General features: G+C 44.6%; 1 protein-coding gene across 1 annotated transcript in view; it reads left to right on the plus strand.

Moving 5' to 3' along the window:
• The window catches only part of LOC144601759 (copine-9-like), a 334902-nt gene that overhangs the window by 119671 nt on the left and 198127 nt on the right, over nucleotides 1-17104 (plus strand). The window contains 1 exon segment of the mRNA XM_078414143.1: nucleotides 10467-10570. Within this exon segment, the coding sequence (XP_078270269.1) occupies nucleotides 10467-10570 (104 nt within the window).

A 17104-nucleotide genomic window follows, 5' to 3' on the forward strand; every position in this document is an offset into this window, starting at 1 on the left:
CGCAGCGGTAGAGTTGCTGCTTTACATCGAATGCAGCGCCGGAGACTCAGGTTCGATCCTGACTACGGGTGCTGCACTGTAAGGAGTTTGTACGTTCTCCCCGTGACCTGCGTGGGTTTTCTCCGAGGTCTTCGGTTTCCTCCCACACTCCAAAGACGTACAGGTATGTAGGTTAATTGGCTGGGTAAATGTAAAAATTGTCCCTAGTGGGTGTAGGATAGTTTTAATGTGCGGCGATCGCTGGGCGGCACAGACTTGGAGGGCCGAAAAGGCCTGTTTCCGGCTGTATATATATGATATGATATGATATTGTTCCCTGTGTGTTGAACTACATTGTGCTGTGGAACACACTTTGACTGCTCCTCCCGCATCCAAGGAATATAAATTAATGCTCTGGAACTTCTTTTGTAGGCTGTGGTGCTCATTGGTTATTAATTTGATCAAGTCAGGCAGTAAAGTTCTCTGCAGTTTTTTGTTGGATCAGCAGATTGTAGTTAAGAGGAATTTGTGACTTAAATATAATGGAGTATTAAGGAATGCTAATGGACAGTATAATCATGTGCAATTGCCATTAGAAGTGTCAACTCAATATTAATATCATATAAATAGCAAATATTTAGCAGTATAGTTGATAGTTGATACTGTTAAATCAACAAAAATGTAATTATAACAAATGGATTCCCGGATCATTGATTCGCACATAGTGTTCAGAGGTATTGTATCTCAAGGATTATAGATTTATGGTAATAATTATTTTTTGAGTGATTCCTTTGTTGAACAATAATCAATGGGTGTTGAGCATCAACACTGTATGACTCTATGACCAACAGAGATAGTAACGGAAGGGTACAGATAGGGATTTGATAACATCTCACACCATAATAACTCCACTGCGTGCAAAGTCCACCAAGTCCACACCGACCATTGATCACCCAAGCATTGTGTTATCCCACTTTCGCATCCCATGCAGTCGGGACAATTTACAGAAGCCAATTAACTTACAAACCTGCCCGTTTTTGGAATGTGGGAGAAAACCTGAATATCCAGAGAAAACCTACGTGGTCACAGGGAGAACGTACAAACTCCGTATGGGCAGCACCCATAGTCAGGATCGAACCCGGGTTCTGGCGCTGCTAGGCAGCAACTGTACGGCTGTGCCACTGTGCCACCCTGCTGAAACTGATTTTGTAAGCAAATATCAATGATAACCCATTACCATTGAACTGTAATAATAATTCCCTCTGTTTATAATTCCCTCTGTTTCATTGCAATAGTACTCTTAGACATGTTGGTCGGTGTGGGCAAGTTGGGCCAAAGGGCCTGTTTCCACACTGTATGACTGACTCTATGACCAACAGAGATAGTGACAGAAGGGTACAGATAGAGATTTGATAACAAGGGTTGGAGGCATTTCATGGAGAACTTAAATAGAGCTGTCAACCAGTTACCAGGTCAGGATCCAAGTGTGAAGAGGTTCCCAACCTGAAATGTCACTTATCCATGTTCTCCAGGTATGGTGCTTGACTCACTTAGTTACTCTAGCACTTTTGTGTACTTTTGCATCAACCAATTGCTATGGGTAGCCTACTTTTTGCTGTAAATTCTATGCATTACAAACTGTTAACCCATGGTATTGCTTCTGGGTGCTGTGGAGTCTGGAACATCGTAGTTTAGTTTAGTTTAGTTTAGTTCAGTTTATTGTCACGTGTACTGAGGTGCAGTGAAAAGCTTTTGTTGTGTGCTAACCAATCAGTGCAAAGACTATCGTTAATTGACTGGGTAAATGTAAAAATTGTCCCTAGTGGGTGTAGGATAGTGTTAATGTGTGGGGATCGCTGGGCGGCACGGACTTGGTGGGCCGAAAAGGCCTGTTTCCGGCTGTATATATATGATATGATATTACAACTGATTCGTCCACAAAGTACAGATGCATGATAAAGGAATAACATTAGGCCATTAAAGTCCAATTAAAGGTAGTCCGAGAGTATAGTATTGAGCTATTAAGATGGAACTGTGTATCGACTTAAATGTTTACGTCACTGCCCAAGTGGTCATTGTATGGCAAGATATCAGTATATGCTGAGACTAACTCTAAAGAAGGGTTCTGACCCGAAACATCACTTACTCCAGAGATGGTGCTTGACTCATTGAGTTACTCCAGCATTTTGTGTCTATCTTCAGTGTAAACTAGCATCTGCAGTTCCTTCCCACACATAGGAATATGGTTGATTTGTATTGTGATAGGAACAGAATATATTACAATTAATTCTGATTTAATTCTAATTGCACAATGCCAATTTGAATGAGGTGGTGTTTATTTGGTTGCTAATCTATTCCCAGAGCAAATACCGTACAGTCCTTTAAAATATTTTAAATAAGGGATAGGGATTTCAAGTACATCATAGTTTTGTTTGGCTTTCAATGCCCGTTATAAATTTCTTTGATAGTATAACAGATGCTCATAAAATCCTCTTGAAAGTGCTGGCTGAATATACTGGTCGGAGACAGAACTGTTTAAAGCTGAATGTCTATGGCCGAGGGTTGTAGCAGCCAGATGGAAAGATCCTTTATACGAGTAATTTTTAAACATTTGACATCGTTGGATTGACCTCACGTCTTATGTCCCATCGCACCTCACAGCCAATGAAGTAATGCAAAATCGTGCGATGGAAGCACAGGCAGCAGCAAGTTTTGCATTGTGCAATGCGCCATCTGTTTGCAATGGTGTTGGTTGAAGGATTGACGTTCGCCAGGATAGATGTACCCTTGACAACCAACAGAATGTAATATTCTTTCATCACAGCAAAGTACCAAGGAAGCTGATAGATATTTCCAATATCAAGACGGTTATCTGGTTATTTAGTACCTACATATACTGCATCCACTTTCTGATTGTGGATGATCAGCCGTGATCACATTGAATGGTGGTGCTGGCTCGAAGGGCCAAATGGACTCCTCCTGCATCTATTTAAAAACAAAAGAAATCTGAGGGGGTAACTTTTTCACACAAAAGGTGGTTAGTGTATGGAATAAGCTGCCAGAGGAGGTAGTTGAAGCTGTGACTATCCCAACTTTTAAGAAACAGTTTGACAGGAACATGGATAGGACACGTTTGGAGGGATATGGACCAAACGCAGGCAGGTGGGACTAGTGTAGCTGGGACATTGTTGGCCGGTGTGGGCAAGGTGGGCTAAAGGGCCTGTTTCCACACTGTGTCACAGCCTCAGAGGTCTGTAAACATTACACGCATTGATAATCCATTGTGAACAAGAGATAAATAAAAGTCATGATGAGCATTAGGGCAGGAGTGGGCTATCCACTATCCAAGCTGGCAATTTGGCAGGTACATGGATAAAAAGGACAGGTTTAGAGGGATATGTGCCAAATGCAGTCAAGTGGGACTAGTGTAGATAGGACATGTTGGTCGGTGTGGGCAAGTTGGGCCAAGGGGCCCGTTTCCACACTGTATGACTCTATGACTCTAAATTATTGGAATCACTACAAGGTTATTGCTTCCTGGTAAATGGAGGTGAGAGTGGGTCAGGTTAGTCAGGGTGGGTGGAGGTTAGTCAGGGTGTGGATGCCACTTTGAGAATTCGAGTGACTGATTGCGTTGCAGTATTCTGTCAGATATCAACAGGTTGGGTGGGTCTATCTGGCCCAACTGCAGAATGTACATGGACCAGTATTGACACCAATGCCGATGGCCCCAACTTGTGCTTGGCTCTAGAATATGTACCCTATGGATATCACATAGTCCAGCCACCATTCCATGTACTTCCGCTGGTTGTGCGCCCCCGTACATGAAGCATCCCACAAGATTTTTCAATATTTAGCTCTTTGAACACAGATTTATCCTGTGAAAAATGCCAGGAAGAAAGATGCCTGTGCTATTGGACCTGGCCTTCCAGAAATGTCATTCGATAACCATTTCCTTGGAGTAGTGATAACAGGATCTTCGAGAGCATAAATTGGAATCCCATTCCCCACCCCCTACTCCCCTTCCAATTTTTCCCTGGGTTTCTTTCCCCCCCCCCCCCCCCCCCCCATGCTCACTGCCAGACTGTTGGAGATCACGATCGCCACACAGGACAATAAAAAACAAACTGCTGGAGGATCTTAACAGGTCAAATAGCATCTGTGGAGACAAAGGCATGGTCGAGGTTTTGGGTCAAGACCTTGCATCAAAATCATGCTTTTGCCTCCACGGATGCTGCTTGGCCCACTGAGTTTAGATTAGTTTAGTTTAGAGATACAATGCGGAAACAGGCCCATTCAGCCCACCGAGTCGGCGCCGACCAGCGATCCCCGCATATTACACTACCCTATACCCTAGAGACAATTTACAATTGTTACTAAAGCCAATTAGCCTACAAACCTGCACGCCTTTGGAGTGTGGGAGGAAACCGGAGCTCCCGGAGAAAACCCACACAGGTCACAGGGAGAACGTACAAACTCCGTACAGACAGCACCCGTAGTCAGGATCGAACCCAGGTCTCTGGCACTGTAAAACGGCGACTTTACCATTGCACCACCGTGCCGTACCAACACTTTCCAACTTTCTTCCAACACTTTGTGTTTTGTTCCATATTCGTGCCTCTGCAGTCACTTGTGCCTCTATCTCATTTCAAGTGAGAAATTGGTCTGTAAATCCAAGGCTAGCCATTTGGTGGTGCTGCCCTATGGGATTGCAGATATACACCGATCAGCCAAAACATTATGACCACTGAAAGGCGAAGTGAATAACATTGATCATCTCGTTACAATGGCACCCGTCAATGGGTGGGATATATTAGGCAGCAAGTGAACAGTCAGTTCTTGAAGTTGATGTGTTGGATGCAGGAGAAATGGGCAGGAGTAAAGACCTGAGTGACTTTGACAAGGGCTAAATCGTTATGGCCAGACGACTGGGTCAGAGCATCTCTGAAACGGCAAGGCTTGTGGGGTGCTCCCGGTCAGCAGTTATGAATACCTACCGACAGCGGTCCGAGGAGGGACAAACCACAAACCGGCGACAGGGTGTTGGGCGCCCAAGGCTCATTGATGCGCGAGGGCAACGAAGGCTATCCCGTCTGGTCCAAACTGACAGAAGGTCTACTGTGGCACAAGTCACAGAAAATTTTAATGGTTGTCACGGGAGGAATGTGTCACAATACACAGTGCATCGCACCCTGCTGCGTATGGGGCTGCACACAGAGGCCCAACAGCATATTAGGCGGGTGGTCATAATGTTTTGGCTGATCGGTGTATTGAATCAATATGGCTGCTGCTTTGAGTGTAAATTGGTTGAATGCATCCATGCTTTAATTCAACATTTTTTCTGTATAAACTTCAACCATTCTGCCTACTTTTCTGTAAGCTAGACACATGGAATATGGAATACGGACACATGGAATATTTTCACAAAGTCTTTGTATTTATTTTTAATATTAGCCCACAGGTGACATTATTGTGTGCACATTGGACTGTTTGTGGCTAACTCAGAAGGTTGTGTGTTCAAGCCCCACTATGGACCCAATGCAGGGTGGCACAGTGGAGAGTAGAGTTTCTGCCTTTACAGCTCCAGAGACCCAGGTTCAATCCTGACTACAGGTGCTGTCTATTCAGAGTCTGTACGTTCTCCCTGTGACCATGTGGTTTTCTCCCAGTGCTCCAGTTTCCTCCCACGCTCCAAAGTTGTAAAATTTGTTGGTTAATTGCCTTCTGTAAATTAACACTGTCCCTAGTGTGTAGGATAGGGTGAGTGTACGGGGTGATCGCTGGTCGGCGTGGACTCGGTGGGCCAAAGGGCTTGTTTCCAGGGTGTGACTCTAAAGTCTAAAGGTCTAAAGTAAAGTCTTGACATTTGAGCACTGATAATTCAGTACATCAGATAAAATGTCTTTTGCATGCGGAATAATGTGGGGTCTCATTTGAACTTGCACTTCCATAGACTTGTTTCTGCACTAATGTCTTGTTTGTTTCTGCACAATCTTCTTTTAGAAATGTTAGAAATGTTACGTGTAATTTCTGTTTTTGTGTGATGCCTGAATCTATGTGCCTGATGCTGCAGCAAGCTGGATTTTTCATTGTACCTGTACCTCACTGTCCTTGTCCACGTCACGATAAACCTGACTTAACTTTATTCAACTTAACTTCACTCTCAGAAGATAGACACAAAACGCTGGAGTAACTCAGCGGGACAGGCAGCATCTCTGGATGGAAGGAATGGGTGACCTTTCTGAAGAAACGTCCCGACCCGAAACGTCACCCGTTCCTTCTATCCAGAGATGCTGCCTGGGCCGCTGAGTTACTACAGCATTTTGTGTCCATCTTCGGTGTGAACCAGCATCTGCAGTTCCTTCCTACACATTAACTTCACTTGAGAGGTAGAGGTAGAGGATTATATTTTGAAGGAAACAAGGAACATTATCCATAAATCACCCAGTTAATTTTTATCTCTTCTTATCAACATTACTGGAGCAGTTTCTCCAGTTGTTATCAAGTTGATGATCATAGGTGTTGGCTCCGAGCTGGTTGATTTATTTTCCTGCAACCAAGGTGACATTTCACAAATGCCTCAGAGGGAGCATTGCCTAAGTGTTTATCCCTGGTTGGCATCAATAAGCACACCAGATAGCCACGTACTGTGCCTCCGAAATTAATTCCAATTATGCCAGAGTGTAAACTACTGATGCAACCATGTAGAACATTTGGGAGGTCTGACCCAATATGAAATTCTAATCAGAGCAGGGATTAGTCCTGCGTCGCATGCATTAAGTGTACAATATAGCAGCAGCTGCAAATATTAATTCCCCAGCCAAACTCATCCGCCTTCCAATTCAATGGCACTGGATTTGGAAAGATGAGAATAACAGTATTGTGGGAGATAGACACAAAGTGGTGGAGCATCTCTGGAGAACATAGACAGAGAGAAATGGCCCCAAAATGCAGACAAATGGGACCAGCCCGGAATACCAACTTGGTCAGAAGATAGTCGCATGGCGCTGGAGTAACTCAGCTGGTCAGGCAGCATCTCTGGAGGAAAAGGTGGGGTGATGTTTCGGGTCAAGACCCTTCTTCAGACTGAAATTTGGGGTTGGGGAGGAGGTGAAGATCTGGAGGTGAGAAAAGACCAGGAGTAACCAGGGCCAGCCGCAAATGACCCCAGGCAGGGCTTTGCCTGATAGGTTGATTGTTGGCTTAGGAAGGTGTGATCTCAGGAGAAACACCCACCCCCTACTTTCAGTCTGAAGAAGAGTCCCAACCTAAAACGTTACCCATCCCTTTTGTCTGGAGATGCTGCCTGACCCGCTGAGTTACTCCAACACTTTGGGTCTATCTTTGGTATAAGCCAGCATCTGCAGTTCTTTGTTTCAACGATGTTGTGGGTTCAGGTTTAGGTTTAGGTTTATTGTTATCACAAGTGCAAAGGTACAGTGAAAATCTTTGTTTTGCATGTTATCCAAACAGATCAGATATACCATACAACCAGTTCAAACTCTAATACATCAGATGGAGCAAAGGGGATGATGCAGAGTGCAGATTATAGTTCTCAGTATTGTAGCACATCATTTCCATAGACAAAGTCCAATGTCCTCAATGGGGTAGAGGATAGAGGTGAATCGGACAGGACCTTGGCTTAGAAGAACCTGTTCAGAAGCCTGGTAACAGAGGGGAAGAAGCCTGACAACAGAGGGGAAGACTGAGGCAGTATTTCTAACCTGCGGTATACATTCCGTGGGGTAGTAATATGATCCGGGAACAACATTCTCCACACCTGAGGCATAAATGCACGTATTATTATTGCTGAAAGTGGTGTATGTGTACTGACGAGTTAGTGCCAAGTCTCCCACGCACAGAGTGGTCAGATGCTCCCACCACAATGCAGAATGCAATTAGACTCTGCAGCCCTCTTTAATTATAAAGCGGAGTTGTGAAGCTAATTTCCCCAATCACTGCCACTCCTGCCTCTTATCGGAAGGGACTGCTGCCTCTTCTCTCGGTACTCAGGGCTTTTAGCAACCCTGTTGAGCAACTCTACGAAATTAAAAAAGCACATGACAGGAGCAAATTGGGAGGGGGAGGGACAGATAGAGGTCATTGCTAAAGATCAGGAAATGCTCTTACAAAATGCAGTGCTCAGAAACAAATAAATTGACTGCATTGAGTGCATGAGTCAATTGCGTGTTTGTGATCAAGAAACCGCTGCAAAAAGTGGTGCAGACCAAACATGTGAGTCATCAATGTGTAGTAATTTCAAAATTAACTTTTGTGTGGCTGTGCCTATTTTGCTTTATTGAATACAACTGCCCCGAAGTGAAGAGAAGGTGATGCTCCTTAAATTGTGCCTTGTCTGAAAAGAATCGTCTGCTCCCTTCAACGGCAATGATTCCTCCTGCACCTCAAAATGCTGTACAGTCACTTGTACTTAGAGTCATAGAACCATAGAGTCATACAGTGTGGAAACAGGCCCTTTGGCCCAACTTGCCCACACCGGCCAACATGTCAGAGCTACACTAGTCCCAGCCTGCGTTTGGTCCATATCCCTCCAAACCTGTCCTAATCCCAATGTTTCTTAAACGTTGGGATAGTCACAGCTTCAACTACCTGTAAGGAAATAACTGCAGATGCTGGTACAAATCGAAGGTATTTATTTCACAAAATGTTGGAGTATCTCAGCAGGTCAGGCAGCATCTCAGGAGAGAAGGAATGGGTGACGTTTCGGGTCAAGACCCTTCTTCAGTCTTCAACCACCTCTGGCAGCTTATTCCATACACCAACCACCTTTTGTGTGAAAAACTTACCCCTCAGATTTTCATTAAATGTTTTCCCCTTCATCTTAAACATATGTCCTCTGGTCTTCGATTCACCTACTCTGGGCAAGAAACTCCGTGCATCTACGCGATCTATTCCTCTCCAGGCATCCCAGCCTACTCAACCTCTCCCTATAGCTCAGACCCTCTAGTCCTGGCAACATCCTCGTAAATCTTCTCTGTACCTTTCCAGCTTGACAACATCTTTCCTACAACATGGTGCCCAGAATTGAACACAATGCGGTCTCACCAATAAGGTCATGTCTTATACAACTGCAACGTGACCTCCCAACTTCGATACTCAATACTCTGACTAATGAAGCCCAATGTGCCAAAAGCCTTTTTGACCACCTTATCTACCTGCGACTCGACCTTCAAGGAACCATGCACCTGCACTCCGAGATCTCTCTGTTCGACCACACTCGCCAGAGCCCTCCCATTCACTGTGTAGGTCCTGCCCATGTTAGACTTCCTGTATGTTCTGAATGGCCCTGTCATTTTTCCCCCCTGCCGTTGCTAGGGACATTCTCTTTGCAATTTTCGCAGTAACTTATAGGAAGTTCTTTGCTTAAAAAAAATTATAGACTTTAGAGAGATACAAAGGCAGAAACAGGCCCTTTGGCCACCGAGTCCACACCGACCAGCAAGTACCCCGCACAGTAGCACTATCCTTCACACCAGAGACAATTTACAATTTTACCGAAGCCAATTAACCTACAAACCTGTACATCTTTGGAGTGCGGGAGGAAACCGGAGCACCCGGAGAAAGCCCACACAGTCACAGGGAGAACGTACAAACTCCCTACAGACATCACCCGTAGTCAGTGGATTTATAGAAGGGAACAGAATAAAACGTCAGCAAAATCTGGTGAATGTGCAAACTAGAAAACATTATGTCCAAGGCAAAATGGTGATCAATAAACTATTACGCCATAAACAGACACTGCTGGAGTAACTCAGCGGTACAGGCAGCATCTCTAGGGAGCATGGATAGGCAATGTTTCGGATCGGGACTCTTTTTCAGAGTGTGGAGTGACCTGCTGAGTTATTCCAGTAAACACAAGGAACTGCAGATGCTGGGTTACAAAAATATAAACAAGGGGCTGGAGTAACTCAGTGGGTCATGTGGTCATAGGGAATAGGAGTAGGATTAGGCCATTAGGCCCATCACGTCTACTCTGCTATTCACTCATGGCTGATCTATCTCTCCCTCCTAACCCCATTCTCCTGCCTTCTCCCCAGAACCTCTGACACCTGCAATAATCAAGGGCCAGGCAGCATCTCTGGAGAGCATGGATAGGTGACGTTTCAGGTCGGAACCCTTCCTCAGACTCTAGCACCTTTGTGACTTGCTGAGTTACTCCAGCACTGTGTGTCTTTTTTTTGGTAAAACCAGCATCTGCAGTTCCTTTTTGTGTAAAACATCATCTGCTGTTCCTTGTGCCTACATCTAACTATGACACCGCAGATGGATTACAAAATGATGGAGTAACTCAGCAGGTCAGGCAGCATATTGTTTACACCATTACACCATTTTGTTTCTAGGTTTGTTGAGCTCCATCTCACAGCCATTGCCATTTGCAAGTAGTCAAAGCAAGTCGTCAAAGAATAGCGGATCAATTGCTTTCTTTCGTCTTTTCACTGTCTTTTTTTCCCTTTTCTTTTTCCCAGTACGGAAGAACTGAAGTGATTGAAAACACGTTGAACCCGGACTTTGTGCGGAAGTTTGTCCTGGATTACTTCTTTGAAGAGAAGCAGAGTTTGCGTTTTGATGTGTGAGTCATGCCTTTTCCTGTTGCTACACTCTGTGCCTGTCCTATTTCATTGGTAACACCTTGCTAACATATTCTGGAAGAAGAGGAGATAAATTATAAACAAGGGCAGCCAAACCACAAGGGCAACATTAAATACAATAAATACAATAAACATTAAATAGCCGCACAAAGGAGCGACTGGTTGGATGACCAGTGGGGTGGTTTCAGGGCTGCAGGCATCTTCTGTTTGGTGTGAACTGAATACCTTTTGTTTGGGGGGCCACACAAAAGTGGTGCAGTGGTAGAGTTGCTGCCTCACAACGCCAAGGACCCGGGTTCGATCCTGACTGTAGCTGCCATCTGTACGGAGTTTGTACTTTCTCCCCCTGACCTCGTGGGTTTTCTCTGGGTGCTCTGGTTTCTTCCCACATTCAAAAAACGTGCAGGTTAATTGGCTTCTGCAAATTGTCCTTAGTGTGTAGGATAGGACTAGTGTGTGGGTGATCACTGGTCATGTGGACTCAGTGGGCCAAAGGGCCTGTTTCCATGCTGTATGTTTAAACTAAACTAAAAGACAATCTCTGCCTAGTTTCCTTCCACACTTCAAAGATGTGCAGGTTTGCAGGTTTGTGGCTTCTGTAAATTGTTGCTGGTGTGTCGGATAGAACTAGTGCATGGGTGATCAATGGATGGCACGAACCCTGTCGGCCGTAGGACCTGTTTCCACGCTGTATTAAAGGGCCTGTCCCACTTTAGGCGATTTTAAGGCGACTGCCGGCGACTAGGCTGTCTCCGACAGTTCGCCAGGGTGTCGCGGGCATGACCGTGAGGAGTCTTCCAAAGAACGTAGTGGATCGGAGTGGATCTCGGCGCATCGCTGAGAAATCTCAGCGAAACCTGGCTTGTCGCCAGGTATCGTTGCTTATTGCGGGCGCTGTCGCCTGCTGTCCCCAGGTTTGATAGGTTTTCTTAAGATGCATTTAGAAGCACATAATATTAAAATAAGTAAAGTCATTTCAAAATACCATAAAATGCTTGTGTTTAACGAATTGATTTACCGTCAGGACATTTGACAGGTAGATTGGAGACAACAGTTTGACGGTCAGGTAAGCGTGGGAATTTTCGCGATGTTTTTGGCTTCAGCCATTACATTTAAAGTGAGCTCCCAACCCAGATATGCAACCCAGAAACCAGATATGCATCTCCCTTACATTTTCAAAGAATGCCCACACACTTTTCACAAAAATCCACCTAACCACTTAATTTTTTTATTTTTAATACAGCTATTAGTAAACTGGCAGTAAATCCAGTTTATTCCTTGTTACAGTGATGCTTGTTTTTTAAGTAACCCGTACAAGGTGTTATAGTTCAAAACCCTCAAGTACTTACCGACTTGTCAGTGATTTCAGTGAAAATCAGGACGCCGGAGAAGCATTGACAGCGTGGGAATTTTCACGATGTTTTTGGCCTCAGCCATTACATTTAAAGTGGGCTCCAAACCCAGATATGCAACCCAGAACGTAGATATGCATCTCCCTTACATTTTCAAAGAATGCCCACACACTTTTCACAAAAATCCACTGAACCACTTCTAATTTTTTTTTTAATACAGCTATTAGTAAACTGGAAGTAAATCCAGTCTATTCCTTGTTACAGTGAAGGTTTTTAAGTAACCCACACAAGGGGTTCAAAACTCTCAGTATTGTCAGTGATTTCAGCAAAAACCAGGATGCCGGAGAAGCATTGACAGCGTGGGAATTTTCGTGATGTTTCAGAAGATGCTGTAATCTCGACCTGGTTCGGCATTGTCGTCGGGTAAAAGAAAAGTTGGGCGATCTGCTATGACTTTGACAGTCGCCGGCAGTCGCAAAAAAAATCGCTTAAGTGGGACAGGCCCTTAAACTAAAAGATCATTTCTGCCTGCCTTCTCTCCCACCCACTCTCCTCCACCCACCCAAACCTCCTGAACGAGCTACCACAGTGTGGGACTTGTCAAGCTGAGCAGGGCTGGAAGCACGGACAGACTCATTCATTCACCGTGTCAGTGAGGCTGCCTGGAGGTTATTCTCCCCAGGTAGACACAAAATGCTGGAGTAACTCCGCGGGACAGGCAGCATCTCTGGAGAGACGGAATGGGTGACGTTTCAGGTCGAGACCCTTCTTCAGGTTATTCTCCCCATATCCACTCACCCTTCCTGTCCCCGCTCACTCTCCCTTCATGGCTGTTTCTGTGATCTACACCTCCCACACACACTTTTTATTCATTTCCAATGTACAAAAATCAGGGTTACAGTTAGAGAGATACAGCACGGCAACAGGCTCTTCAGCCCACCGAGTCCACGCCGACCATCCATCACCCACACACACTAGTTCTATGTTATCCCACTTTTGCATCCACTACTTACAGACCACACAGGTCAATTAACCTACATGCCCGTACATCTTGGGATGTGGAAGGAAACCGGAGCACCCAGAGGAAACCCACTCGGTAATAGGGGGAACGTACAAACTCCCCACAGAGACAGCACCCAAGGTCAAGAGTGAACCCGGGTCTCTGGCGCCGTGAGACGGCAACTGCATCACTGTGCCTCCCAGAAATAGTTCTCAGGAATGGAACCATGTTGTAACCCGTGGGCTGCCTGGATGTACCTTTTCAATTAGAGAGGCACACCATTTTCATAAAACTCAAAAGGTCATTTTGAATGGAAGCCTTGTGCAAATGCAAATCCAAAAAGTGATTTTCTTCACAAAATTGCTGCAAATTTTCCCTACAGACCCAAGTTCGTAATTATAGAGGTCAAACAATAGTCATGCTCAAGGGACCTTCCCTTTGTTAAATCTATTGCAATGAATCTTTAAAGACAGGCAACACTGTCAATATATTGCTGGTAATATTAAAAAGGGAATGGTTTCAGTACAATAGTAATTCCATTTAATCCCAAGTAATTACTTTTCATTTCAGCCTTGTGTTGATGAAGTAAGTTCCGTTGGCATGTAGTTGTTTCATATTGTACCTTAAAGGGAAATGTCAGCCTCCTAATGGATGCTATTTAATGCAGATCATACAGCGAGAGTTTTAATGCTTGACATTCACATCGACAATATAAATCTACGGGGTTTGGCCCCCTGTGACTGGAAAGCAATCCGCTGACTAGATAGCATGGAACAAAAGCTTTCTACTGTACCTCGGTACACGTGTCAGTAAACTAAACTCAAACTCAAATTCGAGAGTGGTCCTGACCTACCGTCTACCTCATTGGAGACCCTCAGACTACCTTTAATCGGACTTTGTTGGACTTTATCCTGCCCTAAGCATTATTCCCCTTGTTCTGTGCCTGGACACTGTGGGCGGCCTGATTGTAATCATTTATAGTCTTTCCGCTGAAATCTTGTGTGTGCTGCTTCAAATTTGTGCAAAAGTATTTATCAGTAAACCTGATTTGGAGATTCTTCCGCTGCAGAAAAGTGTCTGTCGTGTCTGATAAGGATAGTCATTTGGTGACATGTATTGAAAGAGTAGATGAGAAGATGACATTTGCCAAAGATTATGTTGCAGGCCTGTTATGCTGCCGCAAGTAACAATTTCATTCTTCCACTGCCGGTACATATTACGAATAAACACTCTTAACTTAAGACTCTTAATAGGGGTAGCCCTTGCGTTTTGGTTTATGAGGGAACGTATCTGGACAAATCCAAATTAAAAGAATAGTTTTAACGTTAAGTTTAGATATATTTTTGCATCTTGGATAATTATATCCTATTCATAAGACCATAAGATCATAAGACACAAGGGCAGAAATATGGGCCCTTCTGCCCATTGAATCTACTCCACCATTCGATCATGGCTGATTTATTTTTCACTCTGAACCCCACTCTCATGCTTTCTTCCCGCAACCTTTCAAGCCATTACTAATCAAGAATGTATCAATCTCCGCTTCAATGTCTTGGCCTGCACAGCAGTCTGCCGCAATGAATTCCACGGATTCACCACCCTCTGGCTAAATAAATTACTCCTCACCTCCATTCTGAAATGAGGACCTTTTATTCTGAGGCTGTGCCCTCTGGTTCCAGATCTCCCATTACTGGAAAAACTATGTCCACTCTGGCTAACCTTTCATTAGCCGGTAAGTTTCATCCGGTAGAAATCCCCCCTCATTCTTCTAAATTCCAGCGAGTACAAGCCCAGAGGCATCAAATGCTCCTCACGCGTTAACCCAATCACCCCCGGGATCATTCTCGTAAACTTCCTCTGGACCCTCTCCATCGCCAGCACATCCTTCCTCAGATATGGGGGTCCAAAGATGCTCACAATACTCCAAATGTTCCCCACCAGCACCTGATAAAGCCTCAGCATTACATCTGTGCTTTTATATTCTGGTCCCTTATATTATATTCCCTTGGTTATTTTTACCATTTACCTAATACTAAGGGGTAATCTTACAGCAGCCACTTACCTTACTTCATTTAATTTTGTACATAGAAGGTAACCAGATCATCCAGCGGAAACACACACGGTCACTTGGGAGAACACACACATTTCACACAGACAGCACCCGGAAATCTGTATCGAACCAAGTGCCTGGGTTTGTGAGCAGCAACACTAACTGCTGCATCACTGCGGTGCTCGAGGACATAGAAAGAGATGCAGACCGTCTGGCAACTTAAACTATCCCACCTTTCAATTAGATTGTATATTTCCATTAGACTCTAGACTTCAGAGATACAGCGTGGAAAAAGGCCCTTCAGCCCACCAAGCCCGTGCCAACCAGCGATTACCCCATACACTGGTACTATCCTACATGCTAAAGGGCACGTTACAATTTTACCGAAGCCAATTAACCTACAAATCTATACGTCTTTGGAGATCTATATGCCTCCCTGTGACATGCACCTGGGGAAAACCCACACAGGTCACAGGGAGAATGTACAAACTCCGTACAGACATCACCCGTAGTCAGGATCGAACCGAGGTGTCTGAAGCTATAAGGCAGACTGCTGCACCACTGCGCCACCCAAGGTTCCCTTAGAAAGTATTGTTCTATCTATTTCAGTTGCAGAATGGATGCTTTTGCAGTTTCGCATAGTTTTTGATTCATCAAATTCACCATGTTTGATATAGTTTAGTCCAATCTCTTAATTAGTTAACAAAATGCTGGAGTAACTCAGCAGGTCAGGCAGCAACTCAGGAGAGAAGGAATGGGTGACGTTTCGGGTCGAGACCCTTCTTCAGTCTGAAGAAGGGTCTCGACCCCGAAACGTCACCCATTCCTTCTCTCTTGAGATGCTGCCTGACCTGCTGAGTTACTCCAGCATTTTGCGAAATAAATACCTTCGATTTGTACCAGCATCTGCAGTTATTTTCTTACTCTTAATTAGTTAATGTCTTTTCATAATTTGTAATGTTGCCATTTCTACTGCTAATAATGCAACCTATCTTTGTATCATCCAAAACATTGGATATATGACCTTTTTTATCTCGTCGTTTCTTTTGTGAATAAATGTTGTGAATAGTTGAGGTTATTTTTTAGTTTTAGTGTGGGAGACACAGCATGGAAACAGGCCCTTCGGCCCGCCCTGTCCGTACTGACCAGCGATCCCCCGTGTACTAGTTCTGTCCTACACATCTGGGACAATTTACGGAAGCCAATTTACGTACAAACCTGCAGGTCTTTGAGATGTGAGAGGAAACCGGAGCACCCGGAGAAAACCCACGCAGTCAGAGGGAGGACGTACAAACTCCACACCCAGCAGCACCCGTAGTCAGGATCAAACCCGGGTCTCTGGAGCTGTAAGGCAGCAACTCTACCGCTGCACCACCTGAAGGTAGTGATACAGGTTTGTGTCCCGACACAAATCCATGCAATACAATACAATACAATACAATACAATACAATATATCTTTATTGTCATTGTACAGGGGTACAACGAGATTGGGAATGCGCCTCCCATACGATGCAATAATTTAATTAATTTAAACAACAACCACCCAACGAAACAAATTGTAACAGTTTTAAGACAGAATAAAGTGCAAGTAGATCTGTGCCGGATCACTGTGCGATATGACCATCCAGCTCAGCAGGACCGGTTCATAGCAGCTATGGCCCTGGGGATGAAGCTGTTCCTGAGTCTGGAGGTGCGGGCGTAGAAGGCCTTGTATCGTCTGCCCGATGGAAGGAGTTCGAACAGGCTGTTGCAGGGGTGTGAAGAGTCTTTGTGGATGCTGGTGGCTTTTCTGAGGCATCGTGTGTTGTACCACACGTCTCACCTGACCAGTGAGAGAGGTCACATGTCAACCTGACTCACTGCCTCTTGGTGCTCATACCATTTCTCAAGCAAGTCAATAATTTCTCTTCAGTTCCATGAACTTCACCTTCAGCCATCAGGCTTCTGATGAACGTTAACAAATGCCTCCTAGAAATCCACACACCTACTATTTGTGGCAATTCCCTGGCTGCTGTTAGCTGTCTCTTTAAAAAATGTGGTCAGACGTGATCTGCATTTACATAGTCAATCCGACTCGTTTCAATTAGCGGAACATTTCCAATGTGTTCAATC

Source organism: Rhinoraja longicauda, chromosome 17 (genome assembly GCF_053455715.1).
Source record: "Rhinoraja longicauda isolate Sanriku21f chromosome 17, sRhiLon1.1, whole genome shotgun sequence".
Lineage (NCBI taxonomy): Eukaryota > Metazoa > Chordata > Chondrichthyes > Rajiformes > Arhynchobatidae > Rhinoraja > Rhinoraja longicauda.